Below are 24,878 nucleotides of genomic sequence, written 5' to 3' on the forward strand. Positions count from 1 at the left end.
TAAATACCACACCTCGAGCAAGAAAGCCGATCCCTGCTCCGAGAAAATTACTCCCAAAGCCGACCTCACCAAAGACAGCCAGGAAGGTCATTTTTAAATGAAAAATCTATTCCAGAAGAATTATTGGAGCTCATACCAAAGACACAACCCAGTCTTCCCTCAGGACGTTTCATCACCCCAGAGGAATAGAATGATCAAATATTCGAAGATTCCCTCATCACGATACATGAGAGTATCACACTGACTCAGAAAGATATAATACATGAATCTTTTAACCATTTCTACAGACCATGTAATATCGCCACCTTGGATTAAACCACCAGGGAGGATCTTCTGCCACCTAACAACCTAACCATCACGACAGAGTCTTTTTAGGACTTCCTTAGACTTTGGGCCAGGCTCCAGAACAACATCTATATCCGAGAAACGGTACATGTAGCGGCATCAATCTGCCAACAAAAAACAAACAGAAAAGAAAGAGAGGAAGAAGAGGAGGACACCAAAAGGAAAAAACTGACCCATCATTAAAAGAAAACTTCACCTTCGCAGTACCTGGAAACTCTGAAATTACAATGGATACAGTGAAAATATTTTTAGTCTAAAAAAACACTGAGAACCATGGAACTGAGCGTCCTATCCAAAGGACTGTCCTTTTGCCCATTGAATAGATCCAATGCTTTTGACCTCTTTTTAGATCTAAATGCCTTTATCCGCAAGCTGGGGGAATTATGGACAGAGAACAGTACATCCTCAAATCAAATCATCTCCTTCCGGACGTATCTTTCTATGAAGTCCTAGACAAGATCCCAGCACTTCTGTTTTCCAATGAATTATCGGCTCTCCTAGACACAGGCCTTAGGAATGGAGTACTCAGCAAACAAGAACACAATTACATCAAAATAACAGAATCGGATAACCCCTCTTTTTTATCATCTACCAAAAATCCACAAGAACCCCCCGCAACCAGCCGGACACCCAGTTATATCGGGAATAAACTCCTTAACATCCAACTTGTCACAATACATAGATTCACACTTACAAAAATATGTCTGTAAATTACCGTCCTACACTAAGGACACTAGTGATTGCATTAAATCAATAATTGATCTACAGTAGGAAGAACACTACTCCTTCCTAACCATGGACATTTCCACCCTCTACACCATCATACAACATGACCTAGGTCTTTCTGCCGTATCACACTACCTTAAAGTGGACAAACAGATGACAGAACTCCAACAGAACTTTCTTTTGGATGCCATCAAGTTCATCCTGGAACATAACTTATTCCAGTTCAATGGTCGCATCTATCACCAGTACTGTGGGACTGCGATGGGACGCGGTTAACACAGAGCTTTGCTAATTTATTTAAGGGTGCCTTTGAGGAACAATTACTATACCGGGATCCCCTTTTTCATCACTGCACGACAGACGCTACATCGATGATATCTTCATTGTATGGAACAGTAGTGCAGAAAACCTTAATAAATTAATCACCTCTCTGAATAATACCACTTGGAATGTCCATTTCGCACTACCAAAACGATGCTGAATTCCTGGACGTGGTAGTCTCACATGACAGTCATAAAAAGATCAAAACCAAAACCTTCTTCAATAGCGTTGATGGGAATAGCTATCTTGATTTTACCAGCTGTCATTCAGAAAAATGGACCCAGAATATTCCATATGGGCAATATAAACGTATACGCCGAAACTGCACATCTACCAAAGATTTCCAGATTCAGAGTAAGATTCTAGATGAAAGATTCAGAGCAAAAGGGTATCCCAAGTCCCTCATCGGCAACAGCAAAAAGAAAGCCAACAGTTTTGACCAAAAAAGTTGCCTACAACCCTAACATACAAATAACCCTGATATTACAGCAAAAGAGAAACCATACTCTTACAATTTCATAACAACATTTTCCACTGACCACAAGACCATCAAACAAATCTTACAATCCCACTGGAAGATACTTCCTGCACGACTCCAAGTCACCTTCAGTAGAAATAAATAATTGAAAAACATCCTGGCTCCAAGCAAACTGAAAACCATTAAAAGACCAAACACCTTAAGCGATGGAATGATGGGATCTTTCAAATGTTGTACAACAAACTGAAAGTGCTGTGACAACATAAAAAATAGGTGCAAAGAGGTCCCCTCGAAGACCACAGGCGAATCCTACAAAATCGAGAGTTGAATGTCCTGCACATCCTCATATGTAATCTACTTGCTGGAATGCCCATTCGGCATCCAGGACATTGGAAGAACTACACAAATGCTGAGCACCAGAATGAACAAACATAGCTCTAACGTGAAGAATGAATACCAACTTCATAACGTGTCGAGACACGCATCCAGTAAACACAACTGTGAATTTTCAGGTTTCTCTGTGGTCCCTATAGAACATATCGCTTTAACCAGCAACAGGAGATACACACAATTATGCAGAAGAGAAAATTACTGGATTTTCAAAATGAAAACTTTAATCCCGATGTGTTTCAATGAGTACATCGAACACACCGTGTAACCAGAAGATCTATGTAACCCCTACTCACCCCATCAAACAACCCTTTCAGTATTTTTTCAGTACCATGTATGTTTAGTGAGACCATCTGTTAATCATAATCCCCATGATACACAGCGCTGTAGTAGGCAGCAATATGATTGGTCCAAATGACATCTTGGATAAAAGCTGAATGGCTGTCGCCTATTAGAAAAAATCTCCTGCCAGCATTTCTCCATTATTCTCAGCCAGGGGCGTAGCTAGAAACCGCACGGCCCCGGTGCAAAAAGTTGCCCTGGGCCCCTCAACCACCTGACGACCCGCTTCCCCATTTCGGACGATCCCCTTACCAGGCCTTGGCCGCACAAAGATATCAGTGACTACAGCACTGATGGGACAAAGTCAAGAGCATACACAATGATATAAGTGACTAACAGGCAGGGCTGGACTGGTATCAAAAATACGCCCTGGCATTTTAAAATAAGCAGCCCATTTTTTTTCGAATACTGGGACCCCCACCAATTACCTTGGTTCAAGTGGCTCTCTAGCTGTTGTAAAGCTATAACTCCCATCATGTCTGTAGAGCCTCAGGCATTATGGGAGTTGTACTTTTGCAACAGCTGGAGAGCCAAGCATGGGTACAGCGTTCATCACTGCAGACCTTACAAGTGATTCCAGCTGATGAGACAGTCAGAAGAATATACAAAGTGACCTGAGTGATGTCTTCTCTGTTGTCTTTCCTTTTCTTCTTCAATTGGTCAGGACATCTTCCAGCTACATTTTCTTTGCAGAATCTGACGCCCGGACATTATTAACTCCTCACTTTGTCAGTAGATACTCATCCTCTGTATAAAAGACAAAATCATTATAATCCTGCCAAATAATTTACCCTCTGAATATAATACTGCCACACACTATACCCCCTGAATATAATACTGCCACACACTATATCCCTGAATATAATACTGCCACATACTGTAAAAAACAACCCTCTTTAGCCGTGCACCCCACCCCTCTCAGACTGGAGGTGGTTTAGTCAATGGCTGATCCAACATGTCACACAGTCAGAGGCTATATGCACAGCAGAGGTGAGTTATCATGTTAGGGTCCCATCCGATATGAGGCCACCTCCGCGTGGTGGATGGGGGGACACATTTTGATCAAAAAGTGCGCTGAGAGCCTCCATTTTTTGACCTAGAGTGCTGTTGCAACTTTCTTGTTTGCCACATACTGTACTCTCTGAATATAATACCACATACTGTGCCCTCTGAATATAATACTACCACACACTGTACCCACTGTATATATTCCTGCTACACACTGTACCCTATGAATATAATACTGCCCCACACTGTACCCTCTGATTATAATACTGCCAAACTGTGCCCATGAATATAATACTACCACCCACTGTAGCCCCTGAATATAATACTGCCACACACTGTGCCCCTCAATAAAAACCCACAAAATATAACCCTGCTACACACTGTACACTCTGAATATAAATTTGCCACACACTGTAGCCTCTGAATATAACACTGTCACACACTGTACCCATAATAATAATAATAATATTACTGTCACACAGTTTCTTCTCAGTTTAGCTGAATCCAACCTGTCCTCCTCCAGACCAGTCTGTCCTCCTCCCAGCTCCTTTGTTCCACTCCCCCCCCCCTCTGATACTTCTGAGTCCTCTCCAGGCTCCTTTGACACCCCCCCCCCCCCCAGACCCCTATGTCCTCCTACATGCTCCTCTTCCCCTCTCCCTAGACCCCCAGATTCCGCTCCAGGCTCCTCTGCCCCACTCCCCAGAGCCCAATATCCGACCTGTACCCAATCAACCCCTGGCTCCTCACCCCTCCGCATTGATGTACTGTATATGTATTTATGTATGATAGATGTGTATGTGACTGGTGTATGTATGGTAGATGTGTATATGTATTATGATAGATGTATGATACATCTACACATCATACAACCATCTATCATACACATACAAATCTATCATACATACACACATTTATCATTCATACATACATCTATCATACACACATCCATCGTACATACATTTATCATATATACACACATCTGTCATACATACATACATCATACATACACATTTACATCATACATACATCTATCATACATACACACATCTGTCATACATACATACATCATACATACACACATTCTATCACACATACACACATCGCCAACCTCTCACCCTCCTGGAGATCAGCACCATGGCCTGCCACTCACCAGGCGCCAGGGATGCAGCGAGGCAGAGGAGATTATACGGCTGGTGACTGTAAGGGATGGAGTGGAGCAGAGGCTGCTGCTTTTCTGCAGGTGCTGTGAATGTAGAGGCGGTCGCAGGCAGGGACTTGTCAGGGGCTTGGAGCAGATGTGCTTACCTGCATGGGGCATGTCTGCTCCCAGCAGCCCTCTGCTCTTAAGGGGGCAGTGTCCCTGCCCAACCCTACTGCGCTAACGGCCGGCCCAGAGTGAGGCTCCTGCAGGGGGAAAAGCGGCCAGAGCTTGCCCTTAGCTTTTTTTTTAATTATTATTATTTATTTATTTTTAAAGTCCCAGCATTAAAATAAATAAAAGTGTACTGACAGCAACAGGCCTCACCTTCAGACCTGCAGCTGTAGTATTACACAAATCTATCAAGCATACATACAGACACATCAATCATACACACATACATACAGACACATCAATCATACATGCATACATACAGACACATCAATCATACATGCATGCATACAGACACATCAATCATACACACATACATACAGACACATCAATCATACACGCATACATACAGACACATCAATCATACACACATACATACAGACACATCAATCATACATGCATACAGACACATCAATCATACATGCATACATACAGACACATCAATCATACATGCATACATACAGACACATCAATCATACATGCATGCATACAGACACATCAATCATACACACATACATACAGACACATCAATCATACACACATACATACAGACACATCAATCATACATGCATACAGACACGTCAATCATACAAGCATACATACAGACACATCAATCATAAATCCATACATCCAAGCACATCCATCATACAATCATATATACAGACACATCAATCACACATGCATACATACAGATACATCAATCATACATGCATACATAAAGGCACATCAATCATACAAGCATACATACAGACACATCAATCATACATGCATACATACAGACACATCAATCATACATGCATACAGACACATCAATCATACATGCATACATACAGACACATCAATCATACATGCATACATACAGACACATCAATCATACATGCATACATACAGACACATCAATCATACATGCATATATACAGACACATCAATCATACATGCATACATACATACACATCAATCATACATGCATACATACTGATACATCTATCATACATGCATACATACAGACACATCAATCATATACACATACACACCCATCCTCGGTATCTTCACCCCACAGTTCACTGACCCAGCTCCTGGGGATCACTGCCGCGGCTTGCCGGGTGCCAGGGAAGTAGCGGGGAGCCGATGTGCGTATGTAAGTCCCTGCAATTATGTATGGGGCATCATAGAGGCAGGGCGGCTGCTGCCGCACACTTTAAAAATAAATGCTTTAAAACAGGCAGATGACGCGATGGTCAGTCCGGCCCTGCTGCACTCATTTTGTAAATTACACGGTCCGGCATGAAGAAACCTGCTAGCAGCTACGCTCCCTTCCACCCCAGGCCCGCGCAGTGCCGACATATCAGCATTTAGTTTAGTGGCAGGGGGGCCCCCGGGCCCCCCTGGCTGTTGGGCCCGGTCGCCATGGCGACCTTTGCGACCTGTATAGCTACGCCACTGTTCTCAGCGGTACAGTAGGCATTGTTGAGATTGGTCCACACGACATCCTCGAAAAGACCTGATTGGTCACTTCATCAGACCAATAATGTTTAAAGACTTTTACATCAAGAACCTGAATACAAACCAATCCCTGTGATGTCTTTCTATTAGTCGTTACTTTACCACGTGTCCTATACGTCATAATTCAAATCTATTTTTTTCTAATATTCTTAGCGGCAAAGCGACTCGTTTGAAACTATCCCTAGGTACCCGCAATTGGTCGCTCACATACCACTAGACCAACATCAAGAACATCACAACAAATTACGTCACTACAATACAACAATCTGATTGGTCGCTCTTTTTATGAATGCTTCAGCAGGCAAATCCCGATACAAGTTTGTTTTCTGTATTATAAAACTTTGAAATAAGCCCTCATATTAAACTACATCGCATTCCCATAACCATTAATCGTATACTGTGAATACACTCATGCAAAAACAACGCAACAATCCTTTTTGCACCTTTATTTTGTACCTTTATTTTAACAATTGTCCATGTGTGTTTTTTAACTTGCATGACACTGGTCCACAGTGCCGCCCACCCTGACCCCGACTCCCAACATTTTTGGTGCTGGAAATATGAGAAAGAGGGAACATACCCTCAAAACGCGTCTTGCACTTCCCTGTAAAAGTTTTATGTGTTGAATAAAATGCATTGTTACTCTTAACTTGGACTCGACTTTACATCTCAATCTACCAAGGCAGCGCCACCACAGAATTTTTTCTTTTACCTGAACTCGCCTGGCTTACTACCGACCCCCAAGAGGAGACTGATCATCCCTGCCGGCTGCAGCCGATGATTCGCATGACACCAAGGTTCACAAAAGATGAGCATATTTCCTATTCAAGGGCCCTTGGAACATTTAGCTTACAGAATTACGTGAGGCGCTGTCCTCCATTTTTTTCCCGTTTCCCTATCCCCAATATCATGGGTCATAGGTGTCCTCTTAAAGAACAGAAGGGCCTTTGAGTGCAAATTAAAACTCTTGAGTTGAGCGAGCTTTCCCAAAGTTCGAGCAGTGCTAGATAACTCCCAATGGGGGAAGGGAGTGTATACATTTTACTGCCATCTATATGTCTGTATAATAAATATAGTGACTAGAGTGATACCTACCATCACATCGCTGGTACAGGCCTCTTCTTCTGTAGCCCCACCTCTAGTGATGTTGTCACTAGGGGTGGGCATACACATAAAGAGGCCGGGATCAGCGATAAGATGATTAGTATCACTCTCTTTACTGTATACATTATACAGCCATATAGATGGCTGTATAAAGTATATACCCCATGGAGTTAACTAGCTTTGCTCAGCAGCACTAATTAACCCATTCCTTGCTTTGCTGGGTTGTACTCGCAGCTGTCAGCTGCAAGCACAGCTAAGCCTTGACGTTGCCAAGTTTGTGCAAGCCAAACCTGCAACATTCAAAAGTCCAGCAAGCTGCAAACCCCTGAAAGTTTAAATCTATTCAAGTTCCAGGGGCTCAACCCTCTCAACTCTACTGCTGAATCTCTTATGGCAGATGGGTTAAGAGGGATGGGGCATGTTGGATTTCAACTGCCCTATCCTTTAGTTCTTTGGGAGATAAGCCACCATCAGAGGTGCCTAGCACTGGCATACTCCCCTTTCACAATACATCCATGCACAGGCAAAACACATGGTCCTTATGGAGTTAACTAGCATTGCTCACCAGTGCTAATTAACTCCTTCCTTGCTCGGCTGAGCTGTACTCGCGGCTGTCAGCTGCAAGCGCAGCTCAGCCCCGACATTGCCATGTTCGTGCAAGCCAAACCTGGCAATGTTCAAAAGTTTGGTGATCCACAAAGCCCTCAAGTTCTAATCAAATCTGGGTCCTGGGAGCTTGGCTCTCTCAACTCTACTCCTGATTCTCTTATGACAGATGGGGGAAGAGGAATTGGGCATCTTGGATTTCTCTGGGAGATAAGCCACCAGCAGAGGTGCCTAGCACTGGCATTCTCCCCTATCACAATACATCCATGCTCAGATAAAGCATGTGTGCCTTAACCCCTTAAGGACTCAGCGTTTTTCCGTTTTTGCATTTTCATTTTTTACTCATCACCTTCTAAAAATCATAACGCTTTAAATTTTGCACCTAAAAATCGATATTATGGATTATTTTTTGTGCCACCAATTCTACTTTGCAGTGACATTAGTAATTTTACCAAAAAATCCACGGCAAAACGGAAAAAAAATTCATTGTGCGACAAAATTAAAGAAAAAAATTCATTTTGTAACTTTTGGGGGCTTCCATTTCTACGCAGTGCATTTTTCGGTAAAAATGACACCTTATCTTTATTCTGTAGGTCCATACAGTTAAAATGATACCCTACTCTTATAGGGTTGATTTTGTCGCACTTCTGAAAAAAAATCCTAACTACATGCAGGAAAATTTTATACGTTAAAAATTCTCATCTTCTGACCCCTATAACTTTAGAATTTTTTTTGCATATGGGCCGGTATGAGGACTCATTTTTTGTACCATTTTTGTATTGATGGGACTTTTTGATCGCTTTTTATAAATTGTTTCATGATATAAAAAGTGACCAAAAAGACACTATTTTGGACTTTGGAATTTCATTGCGCGTACGCCATTGACCGTGCAGTTTAATTAACAATATATTCTTATAGTCCGGACATTTATGCACGCAGTGATACCACATATGTTTATTTTTATTTACACAGGTTTTTTTTTTATGAGAAAAGTGGGGTGATTCAAACTTTTATTAGGGAAGGGGTTTAATGACCTTTATTAACTTTTTTTCCCCACTTTTTTTTTGCAGTGCTATAGCTCCCATAGGGGGCTATAACACTGCACACACAGATTTTTTACCCTGATCCCTGCAAAGCCATAGCTTTGCATGGATCAGCGTTCTAGGGGCTCAATTGCTCAAGCCTGTAGCTCAGGCTTGGAGCAATTAAACGCCGATCGGACACAAAGGAACAAGGTAAGGGGGCCTCCGCTCACGTCCTAGCTGATCGGGACATCGCGATTTTATCGCGATAGTCCCGATCAGTCCGACTGAGCTGCCGGAAAGCATTTACTTTCATTTTGGACCCGGCGATCAACTTTGATCGCCGTGTCTGAAGGGTTAATAGCGTGCAGCACAACGATCTGTGCCGCGCGCTATTAGCCCAGGGTCCCGACTATCATTAGCAGCTGGGACCGACATGGTATGATGCGGGGTCACGGTGTGACCCCGTTTTAAATACCAGACTGGGTGCAGGGCGTACAGGTACGCCCTGCGTCCTTAAGAGGTTTAGGAGTTAACTGGTGTTGCTCAAAAGTGCTAATTAACTCCTTCCTTGCTGGACTGAGCTGTACTCGATAATACGCGATGATGTACGCGATAATCTACAAACACAGCTCAGCCCCAATATTGCCAGGTTTGTGCAAGCTGAAGGCTCTGAACAAGGTTTAAATGGGTACTCCTGAGAAAAATTTATATCAACTAGTGCCAGAAAGTTATACAGATTTGTAAATTACTTCTATTTAAAAATCTTAATCCTTCCACTACTTATCAGCTGCTGTATGCTCCATAGGAAGTTGTGTAGATCATTCCAGTCTGACCACAGTTCTCTCTGCTGCCCCCTCTGTCCATATCAGGAACTGTCCAGAGCAGGAGCAAATTCAAATAGCAAACTTTTCCTGCTCTGGACAGTTCCTGACATGGACAGAGGTGTCAGCAGAGAGCACTTTGGTCAGCACCCTGACCTTAGGGGGAGGCCACTAATGTAAAATCCCAGATCAGCACAGAAATGTGAACTGCACAGCAGCATAATGCTTCAAGATGGACATGTAGAATAAGCACTACAGAAACTCATCTAGTTAATATACAGAGGAGCCGAAGATGTGATATAAATAACCGAAATAAAACTACAAGACAGCAGATATGTTCAAACCCATTTATTCTTTAATTTGAAGAACATTAATAACAACCCGTCACCGATCTGCACTGTGATGCACCACACGTATACAAATATCTGGGTGTTTGAAATCTAAAAAAGAAAAATCTTCTTTTAGCTGCTATTTTAGCACATATCCCAGGTAATGAGATCACCTACAGTGGGGCAAAAAAGTATTTAGTCAGCCACCAATTGTGCAATTTCTCCCACTTAAAAAGATGCGAGAGGCCTGTAATTTTCATCATAGGTATACCTCAACTATGAGAGACATAATGAGAAAAAAAATCCATAAAATCCTATTGTCTGATTTTAAAGAAATGTATTTACAAATTATGGTAGAAAATAAGTATATGGTCAATAACAAAAGTTCATCTCAATAGTTTGTTATATACCCTTTGTTGGTAATGACAGAGGTCAAAAGTTTTCACACACTGTTGCTGGTATTATGGCCCATTCCTATGCAGACCTCCTCTAGAGCAGTGATTTTTTGGGGCTGTCGCTGGGCAATACTGACTTTTAACTCCCGCCAAAGGTTTTCAATGGGGTTGAGATCTGGAGACTGGCTAGGCTACTCCAGGACCTTGAAATGCTTCTTATGAAGCCACTCCTTCATTGCCCGAGTGGTGTGTTTGGGATCATTGTCCTGCTGAAAGACCCAGCCACGTTTCATCTTCAATGCCCTTGCCGATGGAAGGAGGTTTTCACTCAAAATCTCACGATACATGACCCCATTCATTATTTCCTTTACATGGATCATTCATCCTGGTCCCTTTGCAGAAATACAGCCCCAAAGCATGATGTTTCCACCCCCATGCTTCACAGTAGGTATGGTGTTCTTTGGATGCAACTCGGCATTCTTTCTCCTTCAAACACGACAAGTTGAGTTTTTACCAAAAAATTCTACTTTCATCTATTTCATCTGACCATATGACATTCTCCCAGTCCTCTTCTGGATCATCCAAATGCTCTCTGTCAAACTTCAGTCAGGCCCAGACATTTACTGGCTTAAGCAGGGGCACACTCCTGGCACTGCATGATTTGAGTCCCTGGCGGCGTAGTGTGTTACTGATGGTAACCTTTGTTACTTTGGTCCCAGCTCTCTGCAGGTAATTCACTAGGTCTCCCTGTGTGGTTCTGGGATTTTTGCTCACTGTTCTTGTGATCATTTTGACACCATGGGGTGAGATCTTGCGTGGAGCCCCAGATTGAGGGAGATTATCAGGGGTCTTGTATGTCTTCCATTTTCTAATAATTGCTCCCACAGTTGATTTCTTCACACCAAGCTGCTTGCCTATTGCAGATTCAGTCTTCCCAGCCTGGTGCAGGTCTACAATTTTGTTTCTGGTGTCCTTCGACAGCTCTTTGGTCTTGGTCTTTCGTTTGGAGTGTGACTGTTTGAGGTTGTGGATAGGTGTCTTTTATACTGATAACAGGTCCAAACAGGAGCCATTAATACAGGTAATGAGTGGAGGACAGAGAAGACTCTTAAAGAAGAAGTTACAGGTCTGTGAGAGACAGAAATCTTTCTTGTTTGTAGATGACCAAATACTTATTTTCCACCATAATTTGCAAATAAATTCTTGAAAAATCAGACAATGTGATTTTATGGATTTTTTTTTCTTATTATGTCTCTCATAGTTGAGGTATCTCTATGATGAAAATTACAGGCCTCTCTCATCTTTTTTAATTGGGAAAATTGCACAATTGGTGGCTGATTAAATACTTTTATGCCCCACTGAATGGCTGGAGATTGCTTGCTATGGCTTGTTTCTGCCAGCTACACCAGTCGTCATTGCTACAAGTGAATAGAAAGGTCAGTCACAAACAAAGCATTATCATGGGACCCAGGCAGGTTGTTTATTTCATTCTTCAATTATCCATCAGTCTTATCCTTGCTCAGAAAACCTATTTGTTTGACCTCTTATTTAATCTGTCCTTTGAGATAATTCTCTACCTTTCCTTCAAGGCTCCATTGAGAATAGCTGTATTTAGTTTTTTTTTTTTTCTAGGAAGAAGGCCATTGCTCAATACAAATCGTACCATAAAACATTCCTTATAGAAATATGTAAAGCAAAATAGGTAGCCGATATTGCCCATAGTAGGTTGATGATGCCGGCCCCGCTTTGGTTCCGCATCCTTGGAAAGTTGGATTTATCGGTTCCTTTTCCGCACCATTAGCAAGCTTGTATGCTTCTTCTCCATAGTGTGAGCTACAGTACATGATAAACTAGGATCTCTCCATAATGTATGTAGCAAGCCTTAGATTTAAGGCTACTTTGGGCATGAGATATTTGTTGGTAAAAATAGCTGATTTTGACTATTTTTCCAATTGTCTGACATATATTTGCTATGTTTCTTTTATTACACAATACCATCAGGTAATGGGCGGATTATACAGTCAAGAGGTATGGATGTTGTACATTGAAGGGCATGTATGCCTAATAAACTCCTCCTGACTGTATAATCCTGCCCATCACCTGCCCATCGTCACTCCTTTAAAATTAAATCCTGCTTATCTGACTGATACTATAAACCCTTATATCTAAGGAACGAGAGGGCGTATCAAAAAAATGTATGTAAAAAGGTGTGTGATCAGGGCACACTAAGCTATTTAATATTAATGCATAATATTTTTTTGAGGGGTTGGCCACTGGTCCTCTTTAAGTGAATTTATGGTGGATTTTAGTTTTTTAGTTGGGTACTCAAAAAAGGGATATTTGACTATTTTGAGTTTTGCAATATGCCTTTTAAGATGGCCATCAAGTCCCATTGGTGATTTAATCCACAGGGTCTACATTCATTGTTGATAAACTTATAAAGACAATACATGATTCAATGATGAAATCATATTTTATGGACCAACATATGAGTCATTCGGTTGAATCAGCCAAATCTTTTGAATCTTTTCTGTCTTTCCATTTTCTAAATTGCTAAATTTACAGGTCATTACAATGCATTGGTGATCCAATTTTCAAGGATTGAAACTTGTGTATGGTGAATTCCTGAATTCATTAGCATAATCCATAAATTAATATTTAGATTCTATGGACCAGAAACAAGTCAAATCAATTGAATCGGTAAAATAAGCTTTTCGACTAACTTATCTCCAATCTCTCAAGCTTTTATTAATATTTAATTCTTTATAATTATGTGTTCCTTGTATGCTTACATTTATATTTCCTTTGTATTCATTTTGCCTGTATTTGCTTATGTCTATATTAGAATAATATTTCAAATTTAGATTTTTTTTACCGATGGATAGAATACCATTGGTGTGAAACAAGCAGATCAGATCACAGCTGGACCCTTACATCTATAGCCAAATACTTTAGCAAGTATGTAGGTGTTTGATCAAGAAGAGAAATGATATCTTTTTATATAATACAAAATAGACCTACTTTATATGGAGAAATTAACTGAGTGCTTTTAGTGCTCCATGGAGAGAGATTGGACTATTAGCTCCTGGTGATATGGTGATACATGGCCAACCTCGCTCTCCTAAATGTATTTTCACCTCATTAGATTGTAAATCGCCCTTGGTATATGCAATCAGCTGAGAAGCTATTCTAAAGCCATTTGGTTTATTGTTTGTTTAGATGTAATATATTTCAGATATTCACCTACTGACAATGTATGCACGCCTGACGCTACAGTGCTGCCAAAATTAGACATATTCAAAGGACTAAGAGTAAAGATGTTCTAAAGACTTGTCGTCTTTCTTTTCTTCAACAGGTTATTATCTTATATTTTGATCCGAGCACCTTTCGCTGCATTCTACTCCGATGGGTCCGCCTTTTGGGATATGCCATTGTCTATGGAACTGTGACATTAAAGCTATTCAGGTATCATACTTTCTTCTCAATAACCAAAATGGTATATTTATATAATATTAAAGACAACTACTAGTATTTGTGCTGGTGTCAGCATTTCAAGAAGTTTCCTTATTACATACATCTACAATAAGAATTATTTCTTTTTATATATTATTTATTTTTTATATCGACTTTTGTTAAAACTTTGATTCTATTTTATGCTTTTATTTATTGCCGCTTGCATAGCTCCGATATATTGTGCTGCACTGTACAGAGCACCAGTCTCTGTGTTCAATTTTAATCTCAAACACTGTTACAGATTTTTAAGTTATACCTTTGGTCCTATATCATAACAATTATTGATCAATAAATATTTTTTTTAAATATGTCAGAGGCTATATTCATGATATTCCTGGCAGAGTTTCCGTCTGCTGCAGGCTTCGGCAAAATCCTTTGGTGCTAGGACCGCAAGGACATGCAGCATCACCAGTCTGTGCCTATGTCCGCCGAAATAATAAATATATTCAGGCTACATTCACACTAAGGAATTTGTGCTGGGGAGGGTGATTGTATGTGGTTGAGGCACACTTACCCCGCCTGAAGGGATGCTCCTCACCCTATTTATAACACAGACAGGAAGCAAGGAGCTGTCAGCAGTTCTTACCCAACAGCTGTGACAGCTCCTCCTGTTTCCTGTGTAGTCTCATGTGATAGGAAATCTTCCTCCTCTCTAGTCTTCCCTGGGGGAACCTATCTCCTTTTCTCCTATCTCTTTCATCCATCTATTTTCCCATCTATCACAACTCAAAGTGTCTATAAATACTGTGGGTGCCAGCAGAAAATTTCAGTCCAGGTCATGTCCGCCACATACAGCCATGTGCAAAAAAAGAGGTTTTGCATCACTCCAGTTGTAGAAATGTAAGTGTGGTTTATTCACTCTTATTTCAGATACAACGTTTCACTAGAGAAAGTGTCGGTGAGGTTGGTGAAACGTTCTCTGAAATCTGAAATATGGGTGAATACACTAAAATTGAATTTCTAAGACTGGATGATCTATCTATCATTCTATCTAGATAAACAAATGTAGAGCAGCACAACCTCCGAAGAGAGTAGCGGGTGCAGGCGATAAAAGGTCCCGGGTCCAGGGTCCCATAGAAATCCACTCCAAGAAACAAAAGCCGCAGCACTCCAAGGTACAAGGTGAATAAGATTTATTGACCCAATATCAGGAACAACGTTTCAACTGCCCAATTGCAGTCTTTCTCAAGTTATCATTCTATCTATCCATCTATCTATTTCATATCTATCTATCTCATATCTATCTATCTATCCATCCATATCCTATCCATCTATCTCATATCTATCTATATCCTATCTATCTATCTATTTGTAGAAAAATGGGCAGCACAAGTATGATGAGGTTAGTGCAGGCTGGGTAACCCGGTCAGAGGTTCAATAAATCCATACAGAAGAACAGCAGCACTCAAAGATTTCGTGGAAAAGATTGTGTGGCTTTATTCAACCAAACATCAGGAGTAGCGACGTTTCAGCCGTCTCACACGGCCTTTGTCAAGCAGTGACTAGTACTCAGTGCAGAGTATATATAGTATACACAAGTGTGATACAATCAGTAAAAATCATTATTTGCAATTAAAGAGAAAACAGTACAGTGATTATACGATCATATGTTACAGGGCATAAATCATACACATCATATACATAGGGCACGTGACGTGTCTACATGTAAACGCAGGCACATGTGGAGGCCCGCGCATGCGTCCTGTCCATACTGACAGGGAGTGCGTCATCTTGGGACCTGGCAATACCTTCTTATCGACAGTTGCGCTTCATTCTCGTACAGGTATCTACTGGTTATACCAGTGCATTGTGGGGTTGTATCCATTATACGGAGCGTTGTCGCAGAGCGGGGACCCGTTCCGTCAGACATCCCGGTCTTGTCTCACACAGAGTGGGGACCCAATCAGGTGACAGTATTCCAGTTCACTCACGTCAGGGAGGGACCTCCTGGCATCCACACACCCATCTTTGCTTCTCACTGTATATATTGCTTCATGAGGTTGAAGGATGCACAGGTACCCAATATGTAATAGAATGATGTGCCAACGTGTAAATAAAAAATAATAAAAATGATGTAGAAGGCGTCCTCAGATGCCTTCTACATCATTTTTATGATTTTTTTTAATACTGTCACCTGATTGGGTCCCCACTCTGTGTGATACAAGACCGGGATGTCTGACGGAACGGGTCCCCGCTCTGCGACAATGCTCCGGATAATGGGTACATCCCCACCACCACGATGCACTGGTATAACCAGTAGATACCTGTACGAGAATGAAGCGCAACTGTCGGTAAGAAGATATTGCCAGGTCCCAAGATGGCGCACTCCCTGTCAGTATGGACAGGACGCATGCGCGGGCCTCCACATGTGCTTGTGTTTACATGCAGACCCTTCCGGCGCCGACCGGAAATGATGTAACCACGGATACACTGTACACTATCTAGCATCCTCGTGTGTGCCGGTGGGTGTGACATGTGCGATGAAACTCCTCCTCCCGGGAAGGTACACAAATTATTTTTATCACCTGATCACCAATTATGAATTTTGATGAGATGCGGACTATTACTTTGTTTATTTTTGCACCTTATTTTATTTAATATTATTTCATATGTGAGACGGCTGAAACGTCGCCACTCCTGATGTTTGGTTGAATAAAGCCACACACTCTTTTCCACGGAATCTGTTCTTCTGTATCTATCTATCTATCTATCTATTCCTCTCATATCTATCTATCTATCTCATATCTATCTATCTATCTCATATGTATCTATCTATCTATCTGCTATCTATCTATCTCATATCTATCTATCTATCTATTTCTCTCATATCTATCTATCTGTCTCATATCTATCGATCTCATATCTATCTCATATCTATCTATCTATCTGCTATCTATCTATCTATTTATCTATTTCTTTCATATCTATCTATCTATCTCATATCTATCTATCTATCTGCAAGAAAGGAAGAATGTCCAGCGCACACACGTATAAAACCGAGCTGCTTTATTGCATAGTTGCCATAGGAAACATCGGACACTCAGGTAACGTGACGCGTTTCGGCCAGCAAGGCCTTGACTAAGGCCTTGCTGGCCGAAACGCGTCACGTTACCTGAGTGTCCGATGTTTCCTATGGCAACTATGCAATAAAGCAGCTCGGTTTTATACGTATGTGCGCTGGACATTCTTCCTTTCTTGCACATATTTGGACCCAGTCCTGGTCCTGTCCGTGCGCTGAAGCCTGGGGTGGAGCTGGTTCGACTTGTTTGCACCTTCTATATCTATCTATCTCATATCTATCTATCTCATATCTATCGATCTCATATCTATCCAGGCCAGAATAGGGGAAACATTTTAAAGCAAGGGAGTACCCCATTATGTGGTGTGAACGTGGCCTTATTCTTTTGGCAGATTCTTTTTTTTCCCGCAGTGTGCTGGGTGATGCAGAATCCAATTGAAGACAATGAGAGGCTGTTGCACCTGAATTTCCAAGAAGAATTTATCTAATTAATTTTTATCTAATTAACCTAATACATTTTAAACCAAGGGAGAAAATGTGTCTAAAATAAGTCTCTCTATAAATAAAAGCCAATTAAAATGGGTAAATAAATACATAAAAGCTATAACAATATTACATTTCTATGCTGAGATACAGGTCCAGATTTATTGATCTGCCTGAGTACAAAAATGAGTCTTTGATGCCTATATTAACCTGTCATAGTGATTGGTTGCTATGGGCAAATCAGATTAAAAAACAAATCTTTGTCTTGACAAATTGATACTACAGATAACTTGATAAATCACAGCATAATCAATCAATGTAATGAGCCCAAAGTTTAAAGAATTAGGGCTCATTCACACTACAGAATCTCCGCCCAAAGATATTCCGGTTGGAGATTCCATCTGGACCAAGCCAGTGCTAGAACAACTCAGGAACTGCGCTGTTGCAATAGACAGCAATGCATTTCTGTGCGGATTCCACCAAAAAATGGTAATTCTTCCGGCAGAGGCTGGGATATGGAATTTTCTGCAGCAGAACATAAGCCATGTAAGTTCTGTAGTATGAATGGTGCAGGAGAATCCCAAAAACAATAGGGGACTGCTGCACTGTATTTTCCAATAGGTAGCAGCTGGCTGGGGAGTGAAGCTCGTTTTAAAGGGGTACTCTGCCCCTAGACATCTTATCCCCTATTCAATGGATAGGGGATAAGATTTCTGATCATGGGGGTCCCACCACTGGGACCCCCGCAATCTCCGTGCAGCACCAGGCATTCTAAACAGTATGTTTAAAACCCTGGGTTCCTGCGGTGGGGGTTGTCACATCATGCCATGCCCCTCGTGACATCACAAGGGGGTGTTGCATGATGTCACAACACCCGCCGCAGGTACCCAGTGTTCTAACAACGATCAGACATCTCATCCCCTCTCCTTTGGATGGGGCTAAGATGTCTAGTGGCGGAGAACCCCTTTAACACTTATTAATATATATAGGGGACATCCATGTTTTTTGAAATATTGATGCACACAAAAACATAACACTTCACCACAAATCACAAGAGAACATGTTGCCATCAGGATGCCTCTGTTAAAGGGATGTCTAACTAGCAACACTTATCCCCTCTTCATACAATAAGGAATAAATGTGTGATTGCTGGGGGGTTTGATCGCTTGGACCCTCAGGGATCTCATGAACAGGGCACCTGGGTCTCATATCTGAATGGAGCTGTGGTTACACACTACCGTTCCATTCTTTGTCAATGGGATTGCTGAAGATAGCCAAACACGCAAAACACTTTCTGTAGGGTATTTGTGGTTCTACAATTTCCTCTAGCAGATATATTGCCTGTTTAGGTTGAGGGAACCTGTAGCTGAAAATGGCTCTATCAGTTCTAGATTTAAAGGGGTATTTCGGGATTTATCTTTATTTGTTGATTTTTGTTTATTTGACTATGCCACAAGGACTGTAAAGTCAGTGTAGTTCATAATTTAGTGTCTGTATATGTGTGGGAGGGATGGTCTCGCAATTCTTATGTGATTTTTGTCCCTACATTTAATTTTAACAGCATACAAATTTAGGGTTTTCTCAGGTGGCAGCGTGGCATTACATCACTAGTCAGGTTTTCAAGGGAGCCTGTCTGCGCTTCAATAGGTGGAGCAGTTGCTAGGTAGGGGGTGGGAAGATCATATTGCAAGAATGTGCAACAGCTGGAGACACCCTGTTCAGAAAACACTGGTCTATTACATTGAAGGCAGCACAGATGTGTTTCAGTAGGTGGGGTGGCTGATGTGGGAGGAAGAAAAGTGACATCACACTTACAAACAAGGAACTTTGGGAGTTGTAGTTTGAGAGAATGAACTCCAACAGGAAATAGCCAGTTCAAAAAACGATAGCCTCAGTGTTATTGTAATCTCACAACATAGCCATTTAGAACCAAGACAAGCATGGATTCTTCCTAAGCGTGTCCCTAACTGTCTGGCAGGCACAAACTAAAATCACTTTATGGAGGATAACCCCTTTAATGCAGAGGCAGTGTGGCTGCTACCCCATTCACCTGAGAGACTCAGCTGGACCCACAACAATCATACAATTGTCCTATATCCAGTGGATATAGCTTAAAATGGGGAGAGCAGCTGCTGAGACTCGCCCTGATGACTACCTTTTTTCAAGGTTCTGGTGGTGTTTTTAAACAAGGGCAGCATAAAACTGGTGACCAGTTCCCTTTATGCTTCAAGCTTATAACATCAATGTTATCTCAGCATAGAGTGCTATATTAAATTCATTTTAACAATTTGACTTACGTAAAAATGGTCTTTTACATGCTGTAAGTATCCTTTAATATGGTCGTTTTCTCTATCTGAAGAGCAGGCAGGGTAGTCGTGTTTTCCTCCTGCTGTTCTATGTTTTCTCTATATAAATACCGCTGTGCTTCCCACTACTTTCCTCTTGGCTGTCCTATTTGGCAACAAAGTTGTCATCTGCTCTATTGAAGACTCAACAAACCTCAAGGGTTTACAGTCTGTTCTGTGGTCAGTGCAGGTTTCTTTAATATTTTTGGATAATATCTTACTTGCTGTTTTTCTCTAGTTAGCCACAAAATTCTGTGTTGAATAATTGCTTAAAAAATAATAGAGATAGAGGGGATCACTAGTGGGTGGTAACTTAATTACCGGACTGGGAGGAAATGAAGGGTGTCACTCACCAGGATAACGGTGTCACGGATACTTTATTCAGCGATACAGTATAACAGGGTGCACATAGACGAGTCTTCCGGGGACGCAGCTAGTCAGCAATGAGCCGGGTAACAGCTGTTGCGCGTGTGTCAGCTTGCTTTGTCAGACCCTACCTGTTCTGTCCCATGTCGCCGTTTTAGAAGCTCCACCCGATGACGTGTACAGAACAGGTGTACAATCAAGAACGTATAGTGAAAAATACAAATAGTAAAAACCAAAACTGACATTCTAAAATAAACTTAGAGGAATACGCTGTAATCTACTCTTTCATTAAGACCTAAATTGCCAACGGTATTCAATTTAATGATCCACTTTGCCTCCGTTTGTAAAAGTAGTTTTCTTCTATCTCTGTTTTCTAACTGGGCTTACCAATACTGACACCTATACCCCAAGGTATCTGAAAAAATAGAGAAAGGCTAAACAATTTTTGGAGCTCAAGGTAAAAATGAATATGCACCACATCCAAAATAATAAAATAGTGTACATATTTGTTAATAGGGTAACTGTGCTTCACCAGTTTTGTATATATACATATATATTGTTTACCCTATTAATAAGTATGTACATTATTGAATGATTTCTTCACATATTCCTATACTAATTGGAACTTTACTTTTCTGACGCAGGGATCCAAATGCATAGACACTGAATTAGGGCAGGGTCACACGGGATGCATCCGCAGCCCAGCAGTCACAGAGGGACCACAGAGCGAGCTGCCAGCTGCGGCCAGGTAGCTTTGTTTGTCAGTTCAGAGTGGCAGAAATACTGCTGTGGAAATCCACCGCTATGAGCGGACACACAGAGCTACCCTCGCTCACTCTGCAGTGCTATTGTGGCTGCCATCGGCACATCGTCAGTGTGAAATACACTGCGGATGTGCCCCGTGTGACCCTGCCCTCAATGTGAAACTGACACCCACACTAAACCCAATACATGGTGTAATAGTGCGGGTGAACCGGATTACAAAGAGGTATCACTTACCTGGATCTGCGTTCATTTTCAGAGATACTTGTTGTATCAGCCTCCATTACTAATAACTGGTTTACATAATGGATGCAGGACCCAGCATGGTCATGAAAAATAATATGATATGTTGTAGGGACATGTCAAAAGTTTTGATCGGTTGGGGTCTGATTGTTAAGACCCCGATCAATCCTGATAATGAGCCGACAGAAGTGTAGTGTGTTCTCTGCTGGCTCTGTGCCAAGAGACCAGGATGGATTCATAGTGTAAGTCTATAGTCTCATGGAAACAGAGCAGGGAGAGAAGTGACAAAAACTTTTGGCATGTCTCTAGGACGTACAAGTTTAAAAAAAAAAATGTAATTCCCATTTACACTTTAAATCCAAAATAGGCCACAATGACAAAGGGTTGGATCTTAAACAGGACTCAACATTCTCAACATCAACGGGGTCTAGAAGACCCTCAAAATTTCTGATATAATAGGTACACTTTACATGGAATGTAAATTTTCACCATTTCTTTCTTTCATGGAAAACTTTGACAGATGGTTGGGTAAAAAATGTGTTAAAATTATTTTATACAGTTATTACTTTTGGAAAATGTTTTTTTTTCTTCCTCTTATATTTCGCACTGCAGAAAAAATGTCTATATCGCTATTTAAAAATCTTAACAAACCTTCTAATAAATACCTCATTAAAGACTCGGTATAAATATTGTGGCGAGCCATACAGAGACAATTAAATTTCATTATAAGATCCAAAGTCTATATTTAGTCTCTGTGAGATGGAGGGAAAGAAATCAATAGGCTTCTCCGAGTCACTACCGGGAAATTGGCAAGAAGTGTGTGTGTAAAGATGCCTCATAGCCAAATATGAAAATAGAAATCTCATTACCATAAGTGCAAAGCAATAGGTAAAACATTCCTGAAATAAATATTTAAAATGTGAACAAGTGACAAATGTTTAGCAGGTATGTTTTTAGATGTTTGTTTTAGCCTAAAATAATGTGGGAAGCTTTTGCATATAACAGAACCAGCGTTGGACTGGCTTGCCTTCGGCCCACCAGAGAGGAAACAATCTCTATTGAACATTTGCACATTCACTTGGGTCAAACAATGTTATGTCACTTTTCCCCAGTATTTTGGAGTTATATGTCAGCAACAAATGTGTACTTACCATAGTACTTGGAAAGAAGGGTACCCTGTCTTGTTTGGTCCCATTCTTTTTTTTTTTCATAGTGGTAGGACAAGTACTCTACCCAGGCAACTGCATTTTCAGGAAATTATTGGGGGGGGGGGGGTATTGACCAATGGGTCATGAAGCAAAGGGGAAACAAACAAACGACCTTTCTGTCCTGGGGGTAGAATCGGATGACATAAGAGACATATGGATATAACAGAGCATGAATCCCTGTTTTATAATCCTCAGGTTATCATTGTGATCACAGGACCTGACGAAGAGAGGGTCCCGCCCCTCGAAACACGTTGTACTTTGTTACATTTTATTTGTGGCAATAAAAGCAGTTTTTTAAAATTATTTTACTTTTTATCCTTACAAACGGGAGAGCGCTACCTCTGCATCATCTCTTCTTCAAGAGAAGGTTAAACTATTTGAAAAAAGAACAAATGAAATAGGGTTGTCTCCTAAAAACAGACTTTAAGGTTTTACTCTGACATCAGGAAAATAAACAAAAATCCATTTGTTATGTGGGTATGTAATACTCTCCTCTACCGTGTCCTCTTACTACTTCCTGGTTGAGTAGCTGTCCAGTTCTACAGTTCCCAGAATGCATTTCCCTCAGCTCTTTATCACAACTCTTAATCATTCCTTGTCTGTTCCCCTGCCTGTGACATTGTTCAATACAAGGCAGCATTCTGTAAAAACCTAATTCTTCTCTAAATGTTGCGCATGTTCGTAGGGCCTTGGTGAACTCCCTGCCAATCAAGGCATGGAGGTATTGATCGGTCTTAACTACACCCCTTGAGTGTATTTATAGAAGCAGCGATATGCCATTCAACATGGCTGCGGGACCTTCTGGCGACATCTGTATGCTGCACCCATCATCACCTTCATGCACATGAGCAGGAGAATTACCTGATGCCCCCTATCGTCCCCTGAATAGTGGGGCAAGAACCGCATCAGGACGACCAACTTTTTTAAAATTTGGGTTCAGATAAGTATTTAAGATGACATGGAGTTGATGGCAATATAAGTGTTTTTGCTTAGTAACATATCGCCATTATTATTGGAAATCTACCCAGTTAGTCTTGTCTTAATGACAATTGTTATGGGAGATTGTTGGGTAACATTAAATCTGTATGACCATTTTTCCTTCTCTGTTTTTTTTCCATGAACCCTTAATGAGTAACTGTCCTGTGTATATATATATATATATATATATATATATATATATATATATATATATATGTCTGCATGTGTATTGTTATGTATGTACAGAATGTGTATTGTTACTTCAAGCAGGGTTGGAGGGGTGGATGTGACAGGCTTTAGGCCTTCTTTTTCTTCTCCTATCCCCATCAATTTAGACAGCAGACTGTAGTGAGATAGAGAGTCTTCTCACTGTCTTTAACTAAGGCAAGGGTAGGAGCATTAGGGTTAGGTTTCAGTGTGGGGCATTCCTTTTTAGGACATTTAACTCCACCTAGGATTAGGGGTAGAAACAGGGCATACCAGGATTAGGAATTTTAGGGAGGGGCAGCTTTATCTAAGCCCTCCCCATATCTTTAGGCCCCTAACCCAATATTCTTCTTGCTCCCCCCGCCTTCTCTTTAGTATCTATATTAATCTGAACTCTTGGCGTGTAAGACTCCATATTCGTGGAGCAAGTGCTTTCTGAAAGTATTGTGACGTTTCCCCATTTATTGATGCGGACTTTGGTGACGTTCTCAGCCATATTTGGTTTATTGTTTTGTCTATGAGATTATAGTGTTTATTGGCCGATTTTATTTTGGTCATTTTAGTGGATTAGTACAAATTTTTTAGTGTTTTTCTGTGAAGCATTCTCTAAATGTTCCAATAAAGATATACAGTACATGTATGGGGGTATATGACAGGGAGATGGTGATGGTCAGAGGTGGTTACATCACTCAGGGGGCGTGGCTAGAGCTCAGAGACAAGATCCAGCCACAATTCCTGAAACAGCAGAAGATGGAGAGAGGAGAGACGGAGGAGCCAGGGAGCTGCTGAGACTGAGACAACACCACACTGACAATGAGAGGACTTCACAACTTCCTGTCCTGGGAATTTCAAGGAAAAACATGCTGAAGCCAGTACAATTAATGATAACACTATATTAGTAACTTATGTATCTTGAGGTGATAGTTTTATTTAAATACAATTTTCTAACATAGGAACACCCCTAAGGATATGTTCACACTGCGGAATTC

At 41.1% G+C, this 24,878-nt stretch overlaps 1 protein-coding gene across 2 annotated transcripts in view; it reads left to right on the forward strand.

The window, feature by feature from the left end:
* GPR158 (G protein-coupled receptor 158) overlaps window positions 1–24,878 on the forward strand; it is a 308,847-nt gene that overhangs the window by 229,214 nt on the left and 54,755 nt on the right. For both annotated transcript variants that reach the window (XM_056519337.1, XM_056519338.1), the window contains exon 6: window positions 14,121–14,230. In XM_056519337.1, coding sequence (XP_056375312.1) covers window positions 14,121–14,230 — 110 coding nt within the window. The remainder of the gene's footprint in view (window positions 1–14,120; window positions 14,231–24,878) is intronic.

This window comes from Hyla sarda, chromosome 5 (assembly GCF_029499605.1).
Source record: "Hyla sarda isolate aHylSar1 chromosome 5, aHylSar1.hap1, whole genome shotgun sequence".
Taxonomy (NCBI): domain Eukaryota; kingdom Metazoa; phylum Chordata; class Amphibia; order Anura; family Hylidae; genus Hyla; species Hyla sarda.